Source organism: Carassius auratus, chromosome 14 (genome assembly GCF_003368295.1).
Source record: "Carassius auratus strain Wakin chromosome 14, ASM336829v1, whole genome shotgun sequence".
NCBI classification, from domain to species: Eukaryota; Metazoa; Chordata; class Actinopteri; order Cypriniformes; family Cyprinidae; genus Carassius; species Carassius auratus.
Window position 1 is genome coordinate 25,862,832 of NC_039256.1, and position 14,638 is coordinate 25,877,469.

General features: G+C 41.7%; 1 protein-coding gene across 1 annotated transcript in view; it reads right to left on the reverse strand.

Moving 5' to 3' along the window:
- Positions 1–12,716, reverse strand: part of LOC113113326 (E3 ubiquitin-protein ligase RNF130-like) — a 30,291-nt gene extending 17,575 nt beyond the window's left edge. The window contains exons 1-2 of the mRNA XM_026279444.1: positions 12,713–12,716; positions 11,494–11,724 (exon numbers count right to left, since the gene is read on the reverse strand). Of these exons, the coding sequence (XP_026135229.1) occupies positions 11,494–11,724; positions 12,713–12,716 (235 nt within the window). The remainder of the gene's footprint in view (positions 1–11,493; positions 11,725–12,712) is intronic.
- Positions 12,717–14,638: the final 1,922 nt, after the last annotated feature.

Sequence of the window (14,638 nt, forward strand, 5' to 3'; positions counted from 1 at the left end):
CGAATGGCCTGCAGAAAAACACACTGAGCCGCAGAAAAGCAAGCTAGATGAACGCTTTCTGCGGCCGAGGCAACCACCTCCACGCCGGAGTCTACCGTTTTTTCCCGATCTCCATGATGAGTTATCGAGATCGTGGAAACACCCATATTCGACCCGCCTCTTTGGCCCCGATTCACTATATTATGGCAACGTGATGGGGCTGGGAGAGCGGGGTTATAGGACGTTGCCACGGGTTGAACAGACGCTCGCGGGCTATCTGTCACCCGGCTCGGCATCGTCCCTAAAGGCTCCGGCATTGCCCACTAAGCCGCTGCGAGTTACATCATCGCTTGTGGGCAAAGGTTATGTGGCAGCAGGTCAGGCTGGGGCTTGCCTTCACACCATGGCAGTCCTTCAAGCTTATCAGGCCGACCTGCTGGGAGATATCGATGAGGGAGAGGGCATTAAGTCTGATGATATTGAAGAGCTTAGAAAGACCGCTGATCTCTCCCTCCGCGCCACTAAAGAGACCGCTCGCGCGATTGGGCGGTCTATGGCAGCCTTAGTGGCCGCGGAGAGGCATTTGTGGCTGACCCTGTCAGAGATAAAAGAAAGAGACAGGGTCTGCCTCCTGGACGCCCCGCTTCAAGCCTCGGGCCTGTTTGGCGACACAGTCAACACTGTCGTCGACAGGTTCCAGGAGGCACGCAAACAGGCGGCGGCGTTCCAGAGTTTCCTCCCTCGTCGCTCTCGTGGTGCATCTGGGCAGGAGGTCACCACGCCACATACCGGCTCCTCATACCGGGAAGCGCAGAAGCAGAGTGTCGCCGCTCGTGTTCCCCCACGTCGGGACCGAGGGCCTCAGCGACGCCCTGAGTCGGGGACTTCCAGAGCTAAAAAGCCCGATTTAAGAACAGTTATCGAGGCCCGGAAGTCCTCGACGAAACGATCCTGACATCAGGGTCCAGAGGGTAGCCCCTACTGGGGTAGAGCGCGGTCCACCTCAGTTTACGGTGCCCGCCTCACCTCAGTGCCCTCAGGAGGTCGGTCTGCTAACCCTGCCAGAGCTTCAGGGCGCAGCGGCCTCCCGCGAGCACTACTCCCAGTTATTTCCGCCCGTGAGCGCAGCGGAGCTAGGAGGCTCGCCGCCCCTTCGGGGGCCTCTTACACCAGAGGTCAGTCTCGAGAGACTGATTCCCTTAGTAGATTATTTAGCAGCGTGGAAGCTACTGCCAAATGTATCTCGTTGGGTCCTGCGTACAATAGAAAAAGGCTATTGCATTCAGTTCGGTCGTCCACCACCGAAGTTCAACGGGGTTACACCGACTGTGGTCGGCCCCCAGCAGGCTCTGGTTATGGAACAAGAAGTGAATACCCTATTAAGGAAGGAGGCCATCGAGGTGGTCCCTCCTCTAGACAGGGAATCCGGATTTTACAGCCGGTATTTCATAGTTCCAAAGAAGGATGGGGGGTTGAATCCGATCATAGACTTACGTCACCTGAACCGCTCAGTTATGTCACTGAAGTTCAAAATGCTCACTGTCAAGCAGGTTGTAGCTCAAATCAGATCCGAGGACTGGTTTGTCACCATAGATCTCAAAGACGCATACTTCCACATATCCATCCTTCCACAACACAGGAAGTATCTGAGGTTCGCTTTCGGGGGCAAAGCTTATCAATATCGAGTACTTCCCTTCGGCCTTGCACTCTCACCCCGCACGTTCACGAAATGTGTAGATGCGGCTCTGGTATCCCTCCGTATGCAGGGCATCCGCATTCTTAATTATATCGACGATTGGTTGATCTTAGCTCGATCAGAGCAGATGGCGGTTCGACATCGAGATGTCGTTCTCGCACACATGGGGGAGCTGGGTTTGAGACTAAATGCCAAGAAGAGTGTACTTTCTCCAGTTCAGAGAACCACCTATCTAGGCGTAGTGTGGGATTCGACCACGATGCAGGCACGTATGTCTCCTGCTCGGATCGAGTCGATCCTCACTTCAGTCGAGAGAGTCAAAGAAGGCCAGTCACTCACTGTCAAACAATTCCAGAGATTGTTAGGGCTCATGGCAGCTGCGTCCAACGTGATACCTTTTGGCCTGCTGCACATGAGACCCCTACAGTGGTGGCTCAAGTCCAAGGGCTTTTCCCCGAGGGGAAATCCACTTCGAGTTATCAAGGTCACGCGGCGATGCCTTCGTGCCTTAGACATGTGGAAGAAACCTTGGTTCTTGAATCAGGGCCCGGTGCTGGGAGCTCTTCGTCGCCGTGTAACGCTAGCGACAGACGCGTCCCTCACCGGTTGGGGTGCGGTCATGAGTGGCCACCCTGCCCGCGGTCTGTGGAGTGGTCGCCACCTGACGTGGCACATCAATTGCCTAGAGATGTTAGCAGTCTATCGAGCATTAAAATATTTCCTCCCAGACCTGAGAGGTCACCATGTGTTGGTGCGCACCGACAACACATCAGTGGTCTCTTATATCAATCACCAGGGGGGTCTGCGCTCACGCCCCTTGTACAAGCTGGCATACCAGATCCTTCTCTGGTCCCAGGGCAAACTCATCTCGATCAGAGCAGTGTATATTCCTGGGAGATTGAATGTGGGAGCAGACATACTGTCGAGGCAGGGGCCGAGGCCCGGGGAATGGATGCTTCACCCCGAGGTGGTGAAGCAGATATGGAGAGTGTTTGGCAAAGCTCAGGTGGACCTCTTTGCGACTCAAGAGACATCGCAATGTCCCCTCTGGTTCTCTCTAGTTCATCCAGCTCCTCTGGGACTGGACACTATGGTACAGACCTGGCCGAGGCTTCGTCTGTACGCTTTTCCCCCTACCGCTCTGCTCCCGGGAGTTCTGGCGAGAGTACGCCAGGACGGGGTCCGTCTGTTGTTAGTAGCCCCGTTCTGGCCGGGCCGAATATGGTTCTCAGATCTAGTCTCGCTCCTCGACGGCTCTCCGTGGGAGATACCGATCAGGAAAGACCTACTCTCACAAGCGCAGGGCACGATAATCCACCCTCGCCCGGAGGTGTTCAAGCTGTGGGTGTGGCCCCTGAGGGGGCACAACTGTTAGCAGCTGGTCTCTCAACCGAGGTTGTTGAGACCCTCCTCCAGTCCAGAGCTCCCTCTACGAGGAAACTGTACGCCCTGAAGTGGTCATTCTTTACTTCATGGTGCAGAGATCGCCATCTTGACCCTGTTAACTGCCCAGTTGGTACAGTTCTGGAGTTTTTACAAGCTAGGCTCTCTGCGGGGTTATCCCACTCCACCTTAAAGGTGTACGTGGCGGCCATAGCTGCTTTCCATGTCCCTTTCAATGATCAGTCAGTGGGTAGACACCCCCTAGTTACACGTTTCCTCCGAGGTGCATTGAGGCTGAGACCTCCAGTACGGTCCCGTATTCCCCCATGGGATTTGGTTGTGGTTCTAGAGGCTCTTTGTAAAGCTCCATTCGAGCCAGTACAAGATATCTCAGATAGACATCTGACACTGAAAACTGCCCTGCTACTGGCAATCACCTCGCTGAAATGAGTTGGAGATCTCCAGGCCCTTTCGGTGGCCCCTACTTATTTAGACTTTGCCCCTGGTATGGCCAAAGCATTCTTATACCCTCGAGCGGGTTATGTTCCAAAGGTTCCCTCTGTTACACCACAGCCTATCGTACTGCAGGCCTTCTGTCCTCCTCCCTTTCGGGAGCCAGACCAAGAGAAGCTAAACTGTATGTGTCCAGTGCGAGCACTCGACGCATACGTCCACAGAGCTGCCCTGTGGAGAAAGTCCGACCAATTGCTTGTATGCTACGGTCCTACTAATAAGGGTTCTCCTGCCACCAAGCAGACCCTTAGTCGTTGGATAGTCGAGGCTATCAACGAGTCCTATGAGTCCTCTGGTCTTCCCCCTCCTTTGGGGGCCAAGGCTCACTCTACTCGGGGTATGGCGGCCTCCAAGGCCTTCTCAGCAGGTGTGTCCCTCTTGGACATCTGCAACGCTGCGGGGTGGTCCACGCCCTCTACATTTGTCAGATTCTACGATCTTGATATGCGAGCCACCCCGGGCTCTTCTGTTCTCTCGTCCTAAGCTGTGCTCTCCGGAAACACACTAGGCAGGGATTTGGTAGTCTGGCAGCGTGGGCACCTCGTTCCCCGAAGCGATATCGACGCAGCTCGAGTTCCCGAAAAGGAACGTCCCAAGGTTACGCATGTAACCCTAGTTCCTTGAGGGAACGAGACGCTGCGTCGCAGAGCCATACTCCCGGCACCCCTGCCGGCGCTTGCTTCCCTACTCGAAGCTGAAGCCAGCTGCACGGCACGTGCTTATATAGCTTCCTGGTCGCTACGTCACCCCGCTCCGTGACGTCACGCCCGTCCATTGGACAGTTTGCACACGATGTTCAGAGCCGGTCTCGTCAGGGACGTTCCCCAAAGCGATATCGACGCAGCGTCTCGTTCCCTCAAGGAACTAGGGTTACATGCGTAACCTTGGGACGTTTTGTTTCTCTGTTTAACAACATTAACTTAAAGATGTCTTCCCTCAGGCAGATTGCATGTTTTCTTGCCTAGCTGGATGTTGCATTCACCCAAACTGAAAAATCAAAATGCAGATGGTGAAGGGAATTGCCATTAGCGCAAGTGAAGTGGGAGCGTCCAGCAGAGAGAGGATTCTGCAAGGTCTTAAACCCTTCCTTGAGTGGCTATGTTCGCAATTCAAAAAATTATTAGTGCAAAAAGAATGATGAATTTGTTGTCTTTATGGTCTATCGTCATATGGCGTATGCCTACGAATACGGGACAATTCCATATTATACTGAATGGTTAGGAACACTATTTTGCATTAATTTCATTGAAAAGAACTTAGGGTCATGTACTGTAACCAGAAGTTTTAAGATATATGAATATGCCTGTAAGTTTTTCTTGCCTCAGGGGTTAACATTATCTTAACAAGCTAAGCAATTCAACATTAATTTCATGGTGTGTCTGTGAAACGTTGAGGTACTATAGTAGCAGTTTTGTAGGTGCGTAAACGTCATGGCAACGTACAACACAAATTAACACTTAACGTAGCATGTTAATGCGTGTAACTAACCTAAATCAAGCAAGCTAATATGCATAGGTCACAAAGTATTAGCATAATAACATATTAGTGAACCAAAGGAAATAATACGATTTTTTTTTTCAGAAAACTTATTGCACAAAATAAATTCAAGTACTTTCAAGGACATCACAAATTTTCAAGGATCTCAAGGACCTGTGGGAACCCAGAAATGTTTTATTCATATTTTATTTTAGGATAAATCAAAATAATCTTATTTTTTCATATTGAATTGGTCAAAAACAGTGGGAATGAGGCCTATGAAAACTCACTTGGAAAGACTTTTCTGAAATGATAAAGTACTAAATATAAAATATACAACAAGTATGAGATCCACACAAACAACATTTTACAGGAAAGCTGCATAACATATTGCCGATGCATGGATTTATTATTATTATTTTTACCTGTATTGAAAGCATACAAATGTACAGATACAGTTGAATACTTCTGATCTGACCTAATAAACATTTACAGTCACACAAATGGCACAGTAATCATGCCAACATAAAATGAGGACAAACAAACACCCCGTCCACCCCCCCAACCATAAACGCACACCATAACACCGATCTAGGGCTGAGGCCGTGCCACAGACACTGATATAATACTGGCCCTTAGGCTTTGAAATAATAAGGTCAGAACAGTACAGACAGAAACCTATTGCTGACCTGTCCTAGTCAGTGATCTAATCTAACTATATTCTGCACTTGAACTGCCCTATATACAGGAAAACAAATGCAATGGCAAATAACTATTTTTCTGCTGTTATTTAAGCAAACAAGACTCAACACATTGTTATATTGACTATTCCTACGATATGATTAACCTTGATGGCACAAACTCTAAATACAAACCATTTTGAGAGATATATCCCAGAATGCCTCTGTCATATGTGCCCTGACATTTTCACATCCAACTTTCAGTTTGTGGTTTCTGGCATTTTAGACTGCAAGTGTTTGGACTGAAAGACTGCGGAAACATATCTCTGAGGTAAAGCTCTTTGATAAACCACTGAGATGCCATAATAAAACATTAACTGGCTTTTTCTGATGACGAGTTTCATGGCCTCTAGAGTCTACAAGGCACAAATCTACTTTCACAGCTTTGTAGCAGCAGATAGCATGGCAGGGCTGTGAAAGAAGCACAAGGGACACAGGTTATATTATACAAAACCTCATGAAAGGCACCACATAGGTTCTTAAAGAATTACGTTGATTACAAAGAAATGTGAAGCACAGTGAAACAAATCCTAATTTCTTTACATACATCAGGATACAACATTCTGAAATGCAACAAAAAAAGAACTTTTTCCCCTAATAAAGAAAAGCAAAATAAAATCATTTTATTAGTAAGCACTAGAATAAATGTTGAATGAAATAGTATTTTATATTTATAAGAAAATGAACATAACACCATATTAATTATATAATTATATTGTGTAAAAACATATTAGTACTTTCAGCAGATGATTAAAAACAGCTTTATATAGTATATGTCCAATGAAGAGATAATGCTTAAAACTACATACAATCAGTGGATTACGACTGTAGTGTAAGGCTACAGGGTCAACAGGCATGCATTTATTATGGAAGTAATCAAAGGTGAATCATCCCTTGTGTATAAAAACTGCTGCATCTTACAGCCAAATCCTGAATGTCATAAGGGTGCAAAGAGTGTGAAAAGGGAGTCTGAATGTCAGTGTGAATGTGGCTTGCTTGTGTGTCTGACATTATGGTTGTTTCATCATGTATAAACAAAGGTTTAATTTGCAGTCTACTAACTGAAGTGAAGTGACATTCAGCCAAGTATGGTGACCCATACTCAGAATTTGTGCTCTGCATTTAACCCATCCGAAATGCACACACACAGAGCAGTGAACACACACACACACACACACACACACTGTGAACACACACCCGGAGCAGTGGGCAGCCATTTATGCTGCGGCGCCTGGGGAGCAGTTGGGGGTTCGATGCCTTGCTCAAGGACACCTAAGTCATGGTATTGAAGGTGGAGAGAGAACTGTACATGCACTCCCCCCACCCACAATTCCATCCGGCCCGAGACTAGAACCCACAACCCTTCGATTGGGAGTCCAACCCTCTAACCATTAGGGCACGACTTCCCCAAAACTGCTATGGTTTTGAATAGATTATTTTTTTTTTTATAAGCAATTGTGTTCACATTTTTCTACAAGCAATATAATTATGAAAAACAGTAAACAAGTTTCACCCAAATGTAATTTGTCTTTTAATTAATGAAATTTAAACACATTTTATTTTTTGGTAAACAAAGGGGATTTGCTATTAAAATTAAAACATGGAAGAAATATTATCGGATTTACTTCTTTAAAAAGTTTTGTAGATTTTTTCAACAGTAGTAGCAGTATCATATACATTCTACTAAATAACAGTAATATTTCTAGCACAATGCCTTTATGTAAAAATGAACTTTTATTTTGATGGGTTACCGTGAATACCTTTAAACAGACACTGGTTTTACTCAAATGAAACAGTAAAATGCTTGTGAAGTGACTCAGAACAGTTCTGGTGATGCTGTTTATGTATTTATGTCCTCATTGAGACGGCCGATGCTGAAATTACTCCAAGCGTCACGCACTTCAGTCTATGTAGTAAACAAACCCGCACATCTCTGCCATTTATTCATTCACACACAGACGCGCAGAACATGCAGGATTCATATTTCCACCTACTTTTTTTTTACAAATACTGGTCCATATGGAGATTTGATTTGATTAATTTATGCTAACTTTGACAAATTCATGGCTGTCCATATTAAAATGTAAGTTTCATTTTCATGACTGGATTTTGAGATTCCGTCCGGGTTTTCTGCTTTGCAGAAATCATAGCGCTGTATGCATCAAGAACCGGGTTGACCGGGTACTCGGTTTTCATTTTCATTTTTTTGTACCGACTTTGTACAGAAGTACCGGGTCTTTTGACAACACTACATACAGTCTTACAAAACTAAATATTATGAGCTATAATAACAATCGTATCTATCAAATATGATTCCAATAGATCTCTCAACAAAATTAACCAAATATGGATTAAAAAGTAAAAAAATGTTATTGACTCATCTTTAATGCATTTAGAAATGCTAAAACAAAGTCTAAATGGCCTTACTTTATAACAGTGCTTAGAAATTAATTGTTTTCATTATTGATTGTTCCTTGCATAAAGGTCAAGCTATGCAAATATCGATCTGTGTTAAAGGGGAAACTCCCTCAAAGGTGGTCTTAAGCCCTGCACATGCTGACTGACACAGACAGTGAAGGTGATGCAATCCTTCAAACCACTCGAGACTCGAGAGAGCATTTGGCATGATCAATTTAGATGCACTCAGCATGTAACTGGTTTTACATTTTGGTTTCAACTCCTATAACAGTGTCTTTAAATTGTACTTGAACAGATAATTAAAGATGTTGATGCTATGATAAAAACAATGCTCAGAGAAAAGCATATGACTTATCATGCTAATTATATAAATACATTTACAGTAAATATTTACAATATGCACTCAAATACTGCACCTTAAACTAAAGTGTTACCATATATCATATTATATATATACACACACTACCGTTCAAAAGTTTGGTATCAGACTGATAAATATTTTCAATAAATTATATTCTTTTTAACTTTTTATTCAAGGAATCCTGAAAAAAGTGCTGCAGTTTCTCCAAAAAATATTTGGCAGCACAACTGTTGCCAACATTGATAATTCTAATAATAAATCAGCATATTAGAATGATTTCTTAAGGATGACACTTTATACTGGAGTAATGACTGATGGAAATTCAGCTTTGCATCACAGAAATAAATTATATTTTAAAGGATATTAAAATAGAAACTTTTATTTTATATCTTAATAGAATTTTGCAAGAGTACTGTTTTTTCTGTATTTTTGATAAAATAAATACAGCCTTTATGAGCACATACACTAAATCTTTAAGTTTGTTGCTCTTGAAAGAAATGTGTCAGTTCAGTTTGCTTGCAGCTTTCTGTTTGCAAACATGTCTCCACCCCCACACACACACACAACCCCAAACTTCCTGTGGATGCACAACATTTTTTTCTTTTTTAAAAGATAGTATTCTGAATATGTGACTGAAATCTACATATGAAAATACTGCCTCACATGTATTTAAAAAGGAAATAATAATAATAATAACAGAAAAAAAAAATTATGCGGTGCAAGAACAATGATTCACCTGGAAAAATCAAGGTAGCATTTCAAGTTTTTCTTTAAGCTTTTCAGTTTAAGATTTCCATCTAATATTTGTATTTTATATTATTTCAGCTTTATTTCATAATTAACAGCTAAGATAATGAACAGCTTACATATCAGTATAAAATTGCTCTGGTCTAGCATTCCATTCACATTATACAAAAACAGAAGATCTTGTACAAGATCTTAAAAATGAATTTTGCAACAAGTCACCCTAACTCACGAAGGCTTGCATCCCTATGAAGTAAAAAAAAAAAAAAAAGAAATACATCAAGAACCCTTGGACAACTGTCTCATGACACCATAAATCAAAATCCAGCTGAATCGTGAGGTACCTCAAGATTAACAGCTGGTACATCGAGGCTTGAATCCCATAGGTGGCAGGGGAAAAGGACCCTCTGAATAAATCATGCAATCCTGCTATATTTAAATATCTCATCGATCCCATTCTGATAGCGCTGCCATGAGTCACCATCTCCTATTATCTTCCCCTTTTTTACTGTACTGTACCCTTTAAACATCTTTAGGTTGTTCTGTGAGAAGCTTTAGGTTGAATCTTATGTGCCATGTGCATCCTTAGCTCTTGGATATGTGCCAAGCTATGTGTGTGTGTGTGTGTGTGTGTAGAGAGAGTGCACCTGCAGAGCAACAGTGACTGCACGGGGGATGAATTCCAGTACGCACAGTCCTTCACCGTGCCCGAATGCCCTCAAAAACCAAACAGTCTCTGTCACACTCTCACGGCAGGTTTATAACCCCGAGACAAATGATGAAATACCTACATACACAAACAATTAATCCTGAATGTTCCTGCTCCTCAAGGCTGCTGTTTTGGTTCCATTCAACTGAGAATCATCCGAATAGTTTCTCATAACATTAAAAAAAATAACATAAATCATTAATTAACAACCTCCAGTCCCTTAAAGAGAGCAGGCAGCACAGAATGAGTGAGGAAACATTCATACAGGATGTGCTCTTGCGTTCAAAAACATCTAGACAGAACACCACATAAATGGAACAGAACAAAGAGGTTTCGAGGAGTTTCAAAGCATCTTTAAAATGCACCCATGGCGGAAAAACTTTTTTAGAATAGTTGCGATGTAACTGTCACAGATGTCAGTTTGCATGTATACACAGATCAACAGTTTAAAAAAAGTCTACCTCAGACAGAATGACAACTTACTTGTAAAATGAAGAACATTCATATATTCTGAACAGGTGTCTTAAAAAAAAAAAAATACTAATGACATGTTATGATACATTAATAATCAAAATAAAATTAGTAATAAACTGCGTATTATAATTTGATCTACTATCTAACAGGACTACAATACATTTAAAAAGCATGATTGATTTTACATGAAAGTATTATAAACACTTGCATAATTCATAATAAACAATCCATAATGTATTATATGTAGCTTGATGTATTGTGGTGCTGTTTATCTCATGTCCGGTTACCATCTGTGTGGTCTGTTTAGTAAACATTAATGGAATGGAATGCCCATTAAAATTACTGTGTCAGCTGTTGCTTTTACTAAAATGCTTTAAAAAATAAATAAAATAATAATAAAAATACATTTTTCGCTGAGCACAGCAACATTTTCCCTTAAACTGTCTGCTGTCTACTGCACAAAACTCTTCTAGAGTTAGTGATAGCCACCCACACACACACACACACACCCACACACCCACACACACACACCCACACACACACGTTTTGGCTAGTTTCATTTCGCAGTTAGCTTCACTTCGCAAATTTTGGAGCTGCAAAATAAAACTGTTTCTCTATTGCACTGACAAAACACACACACACACACACACACAGACTCCCATTTAGTCCTTGGACAATGACTTTTCTAGATAATGTACCTCACTGCATTAAAATCAGCTGCAAGCACTACAAAAAAAAGATCTAAATGTAACAGGTCAGGTATATCTGTTCGGTCATAAAATATTCCCTTCAATTGATTTATTCAGTCAAATAAAAATATCCATTTACATGCACATACGATCTTAACAAATCTCCTGCATGTAGTGTTAAAATTACTACAACAGGGACAAGCTTTGATTCCTATCTAAAGGAACTGACTACAGAAGTTAGAAAAATCTGCATGACGCTAAAGAGAGAGTTGCATTAGTCTTAATGAGAACAAATTGATTATGGCACTCACCTTCATGAGCCATCGTGACTGTGTCCTCTTTGGTGCTGTTATTGTAGATGATGACAGCCGAGGCATTAAAAGCAGCTGCCTTGAGGATCTTCTCCTTGAAGGTGCACTTCCCTCTCTGCATAATGGCCACCCAGTGTGTGGTTTTCGGAGGAACTATGAACCGGGTGGGACAGCAGCCTTGCAAATCCACTGCTAAATAGAAAAGAAAAAAAAAGAAACAAAGCCTCAATTCTTGTCATCATTTACATTTTGTACATTACAAAATACCGATACAAGTTACACTCATTACACTTATTTGCTCATGTCATTGCCATTTTTTAAACTTTTTGCAGCAATAATAATAGAAATAGATTAAAGTTACTGTATTTTACATTTCACTTTATTTTACATTAGTATTTCACATCAAAAACTGGCATAAATTTTAAAATTTCTAATAGTGTTGACTATTGACATTTGAATGTTGTCCCAAGACCTGCTGTACAGTACATCACTGTGCATTAACACACCAAAAACTATGTATTATTGTATACCACAATAAAAAGTTGAAGATACTAAGATTTATAAAATAAATAAATAAAAGTAAAAATAAATAAATAAAATAGGCCTAATAATACTTATTATCTGCAAGTACTCATTAAATAAATCAAAAGAGACAGCAAAGACATTTAAAATGACAAAAAAATATTTTTATTTCTCATAAATGGTATCTCTTTTCTATCCAATGCAACTTTCTATCCACAGAAAAAGTCTTTTAAAAAAAAGTATCACTGATTCTACAAGAATATTCCAGAGCTTATTCAGCATTGATGATACAAATTGTTTCTTGAGCACCAAATCAGCATATAAGATTGATTTCTGAAGCATCGTGTGATGCTGAAGACGCCAGTAATAACTCATAAACAATCTTATTCATTCACAGTCCAAAAAAGATCAACTAAAACTCCACTACAAATCCAACTGGAGGAATGGAATTATGAGTAGGTTGTGCTTGAACCCAGCCTCACTGTGTTCTGTTGACTTGCATTTCTGATGAAACTTACACTCACCAGCATGACTGAAAGCATATCACCAGTAAACTCATTAGCGATGTAATAGAGTATGTGTGGGCTGCTTGCCTCCCTATTCCTTATGTGACTGCTCCATTGACACTGGAGATTATGGAGGCGCTCTGACAAGTTAGGCTATGCAAACTAAAGCCCTGTCACTTCCAAACACTGACTCATATGTCGAAGCCGCCTGGCCCGCTCTCGAGGAGAGGTGGAACCCCCACAGGGAGGCAGAGCAGGTCACGATAATTGATTGTTTTTAAGAGGTAATACGAAGGTTTTTGCTTGTTTCAGCAGCCAGCCCACCTCACCTCCCCAGCAAAGCCCACTATCCTTCCCTCAAGGCATTCTAGAAAGACTTGTGCACTAAACGCAAAAATGCAGAAAGGAATCTCTTTACCAGTAGGTTTACACACACACACAAATGCTTGCACTTTCACATATCTGGGCACGCTCACACAGACACAAGTTGAAGCAGAATCAAATATTCATCAGTTTGCATCAACACTGAGATAATGATGGTGTTTATATGCACGTGTGTGTGTGTGTGTGTGTGTGTGTGTGTCTGTGTTTACTGGGGTGGAGGAGCAAAAGACGAGTCCAGAAGCTAATAATGTTGGTCCACAAGCTAATATTGTAGGCCCTATGAGCACCATAATATTAGTATCAGCATGAATGATTCATGCAGCTGACCTGGAGCAGCTGATGAGCAGAGCCGAGATAAAGTCGTAATATGAATCCAAAAATCACCTGATATTAAAGCATAAACAACAGCCTGATGGTACATCAAAAATGGACTGAGAGAAAATAACAAATGCTCACAGGAGGAAATGAATTCACAATGATATATTTCAACAAAAGAACCTTAGCAACAAAATGAAGAGATACAGAATCAAAGTTTGGCAATAAATATACTGATTTCATGCTTGTGTTCATCAGCGCGTTTATTAATGAAATGTTCATGAAATGAAAAGATTTAAATAATTAATATGCCGTAATTGCAGTTAGTACTAAAAGTCCTTTAAGGTCGAGGTCGGTGTTGCATAGTGCCTCTCTGACTTTGCAGGGTTATCAGTGCTGAAAGGGCATATTTGGGTTCATAAGGAAAGCTGGTGAAATCTGGTCTTCTATTTGATCTTTCACTAAATTGCGTAATGTTATATAATGAGCAAACTCAATGACATCCCAAAACTTAGAGATAAAGCAAGAACACATGAAACCATCGTTTCAGTACAGTTCTGTGGCTTCAACTTTGACATGGAAATATTCAACTGTGAATGTGTGTGTCCTCAGTACGAGAGGATGAGTTCATTTCACTACTTGTGGAATAAAAAGGCACTTCCCTGACTAATTGTATTCCTTTTCACCAAGAAAGTATGATTACAGGTACAAAGTTTTGATTTATAAAGCCTAATTTACACACAATAACTTCCAGAATGTTATGGTATGACTTCAAAACTATTTTGACATCCTGCACGTAGGGGTTATTTCCAACATCACAGAGCTTTAATCTGTAGTGACACTCCTCGGATATTTGAATTCCTAACAGCCACAATATCAGTGTATTGAAACACAGCAATACGTGCCATGGACACGTAATGAAAACGTGTGTTTAAGTGTCAGTCTTCGGACAGTAAACTTTGAAATTACTGCGAAATGTGCAGTAAGTTTCTTAATTACTGTGGTGGATAAATGTATATAGAGACGTGTATTTTTGTAATGAGCCTTGGTTGGGTTGTGCACAAAAACTAGGAAGCCCCAATAATTTTGGAATTACATTATCATTCTTCATGAATAAAATATCAATTAGATTATGACTTGGCACATGATTGTTGGATACAACAAGATTCAACACCTCTGACGTGAGACAGAACAAATCCCCACTTTAAAGAGCAGTGCATTTACACTGTATCCATTTCATGAAAAATGCCAAAACTCTCCATCTGTCCGAGAAAAATTAATCAGCAGCAATGCCATCAGTTTGGCGAGTCATCATATGGTAACAACAACTCAAAGTCTCACAGAACATAGTGCCCAGGAACCAGACCCAAATAAAATCCAATACAGTATTTGCATTTTTATCTTTATAATTTATCCTT